The sequence below is a fragment of the Suillus subaureus genome (genome assembly GCF_016647635.1).
Source record: "Suillus subaureus strain MN1 chromosome Unknown BJ212scaffold_75, whole genome shotgun sequence".
Taxonomy (NCBI): Eukaryota; Fungi; Basidiomycota; class Agaricomycetes; order Boletales; family Suillaceae; genus Suillus; species Suillus subaureus.
Window position 1 is genome coordinate 34,288 of NW_024538631.1, and position 3,323 is coordinate 37,610.

A 3,323-nucleotide genomic window follows, 5' to 3' on the forward strand; every position below is an offset into this window, starting at 1 on the left:
CAGTCATCTAGCGCTTTTAATGTGTTCAAACACCACATCAAACAGCTGGATGCGCATATGCATGAGCTTGTTATGCAGGGGTCTGAGATCAATGCTGTGTATGACGAACATATGCCTAATCACACAGAGCACTATGTGGCATGTTGTTGGTTTAGGTTGGTGTTTTGTAATTGCACAGTGCCAATGGAGGTTCAGGGAATGGGACTTGCAGTGCAAGGTTGCATTATCTAGTAGGGACCAAGTGCATGACCCCTGACCATCGAATGAATCAAATCAGGCAAACCTTTTTCATCACAGCCAGCATCAGGGTGAGCTATGCTGCATTCCTTTCTCCACTCCCTTCTGTTCACTTCATTGTTGTACCTTTTGTCTTGTACACTGACACTTCTACTCAGACCATAAGATTATTTCCCATCTTGCTAAAGCTGACATAATCATGGCTGACTTGGAACACACAAATAGCAGGGTCACAACCATTGAGCAGTGACATGTAAGTTTTGTCAGCCTCTATCCCTTGTTCACCAATTTGCTGTTTTTCTATACTATTTGTTACACATCATTTTGCATGTATGCACCCCCAGTTACCACACAGCTGTCATATACTCTATTCTATTGGGTTGGCATATGGCCACCTCCCTTCATTGCTATACACACATTTTACCTTGCTATTTTCCTTCCTGTTACCATGACTTCTTTGTATGCTTTGCCCCTTTGAAATTCAATTGACATTGGCTTCTCCCACAGGAAGCACTCTGTGGAGAGATCAAGACATTGGACACTGGCAGTGAAAGCAGCAATTTGTACTCTGTTTCCCATCTTTCATTCCACTTCTCCCTCTGCCCACTCTTTCTGAGTATTTTTGCTTGTCTATGTGCTCTCAATTCAACTGATGTGCATATATTTAAAAAGCATTGGATCTCTAACATTTTGTCTGTCAGAGCTTGAGTCTGAGTGCATGAGACTTGAAGGTGCTGTTGATGTTGCATGAAATGCTGCAGCACAATCAGAGGAGTGGATTTTAGAGAAAGTTGCTTTTGTTTTGAGCCCAGCAATACATGATTGATTGACAAGAACAATAGATATTCCACATGCTTGCAAAGCAAATGCTGCTCCCACAGAAGTAGATGCCCTGATGACAGAACTAATAACATATGGAGACTACAATGAGCTGTGAAGCAAGAACTGGAGATTCTGAAGATGCACCTTTCCCTCATGTGTCATTCTCATTGTGTCAACCCCATGATAGTATATTGAATTTGCAGGTCTTGACCTGGATGATGATTGGTCAAGTCCTGACAAAGACAAAGACAAGGACCACATGTATCTGCCAAATCCAAATGTGAACAAGGCAACTGTACAGCACATCAAGAGTCTCAAGGTGCTCCTTGCAACAAGAATAAACAGGAAGAGTTGACTCAATTTAGGGAGTATTTACTGTCAATTTTGGCCTCTATGTTATGCTTCATTCAAACTTTTTGTTCCACAGATCCTCTGCAGATCACTTGAAGCTTCCCACAAAAGCACACAGGATGACCTTGCTGACACATGTAAAACTTGCCAAGTAACAAGTCCTATGTGAGAAACTCAAGACAGATCTGTTACTGTGAACTAGGATAGGCACAACGACAGATACTCGATAAGAGTAACGTCTGCAGTTGGATCAAGACCTCACAAATGTAAGGCTTCTTAAGACAAGTCAAAGAGAGTGTCTTTGGCTCGAATATCGATATCAGACGACTTAGGATTGGAGATCCTAAGTGAAGGATGTTTCAGGTGAGAACCTAGTAGATTAAAGTGAAGATCTACTGAGTACATGACTGAGTATATATAGTAAGTGAACCACTTTAGGGCCGATGTGAGAAGATCGAGTCAGAGATAAGAATCGAGTCAGAGATAAGATGAATGAGTCATCTAGCGACGGCAATGGCGATCGTGATGTAATACAGATATTGTAAGCAGGTTTGGTCTAGTGATGGCACAATGAGGTGCGGTCATGATGTAATACACAAGGGAAGAGAGAAAATGAGACAGGGGTAGATGTGATTGTAACAGATCTGCTTGCTCTGAACACCAACAGCAGAAGCAGGCCAAGAGAGGAGGGTGGGGAGAGTAGGGAGAGTAGGATTTTGGGGCTGAAGCTCAAGTTCAGCTTATGGACCAAGGTGTGTCTACATTTGATTCTGGTGGTTGATACAATTGATATCACAGGACATAGCAGGCCCAAGCACCACATGCTCAACACCAATACCATTCACATCATCCACTGATACATTGGTCCTTCCTGTTGTGACCAGCCAGTGGGATTGTTTCCAGCAATGGAATGCAGAGCTTGAGGAAGTCAGTGCCAGGTGTCCCATTCACATTCATGTCTCTACTCCACCTCTTGTGTTATCACTCACCATGCCCCATGTTAATCCATTCCCAGGAGCTCCACAAACACTACCATGCCATCTCTGAACTCCACACCAAAGTCAGATATCTCCAATCTGAAAACCTCAAGCTTTGCAAGAAAGTCTATTGCATGCAATCATACCATGAACAAGGCTCTCAAATAACAATACAACTATTTGGGGTAAATGGAGGTCAAGCATCAAATTGAAAGCTCCTTATGCAGCTGTCCAAAAGCTAGGATGATGAGATTGGAGATGGGACCACTGGTGTTGTCAATGCAATCCTCACTTGTGACCATCTCTTTCCTCTTATCAAAATCCATTTGAAGTATGGGCTGGTGCACTTTTGGAACAGAGCAAAAATTTACTAGACCATGATATTCATCCCATCCATATAGCAGATAGCTTTGACCAGGCCTGTGCTATTGCCTGCAAGAAGCTCAATAGCATCTCAGATTGTGTTGACTTCTCACCCAAGAACAAAGAAAATCTTCCCAGGACTGCAATCACCTGTCTAGGCAGCAAAATGTGTGCCAGTCCTTTCTTTCCTTCCTTGAATATGCTTTAAATTTGGCCTAGCATGTTGAAGGAGCTGCAGCAGTTCACTTAGATCATGGTTGATGCTGTTCTAACAGTTACAGACCTTGAACATCATGATGTTCCCTTTGACCTCATCAAGGTTAACAGCAAAGTTGGTAGCTGTCTTGCTGACATGCACAACACTGATCAAGGGCATTCTCATCGACAAAGATATGTCCTATCAACAAATGCCCCTTTGTGTGCATGATGCATGCCTCATGATCCTCACCTGACCCTTTGAGCCTCCATGACCCAAGACTAAGCATAAGCTTGACATCACGTCTGTAAAGAAGTTTAAGCACCTCCGGGATTATGAAAAGGAGAAGTGTGATCAAATCATCCCCTGATTCAAGG

General features: G+C 43.0%; 1 protein-coding gene across 1 annotated transcript; it reads left to right on the forward strand.

The window, feature by feature from the left end:
• Positions 1–2,629: 2,629 nt before the first annotated feature.
• On the forward strand, positions 2,630–2,958 carry BJ212DRAFT_1285593 (uncharacterized protein; the record flags this gene model as incomplete). The annotated part of the gene is made up of 2 exons (XM_041331896.1): positions 2,630–2,681; positions 2,720–2,958. Coding segments are annotated over 2 exons (291 nt in total), but the record flags the coding sequence as incomplete, so codon positions are not given.
• Positions 2,959–3,323: the final 365 nt, after the last annotated feature.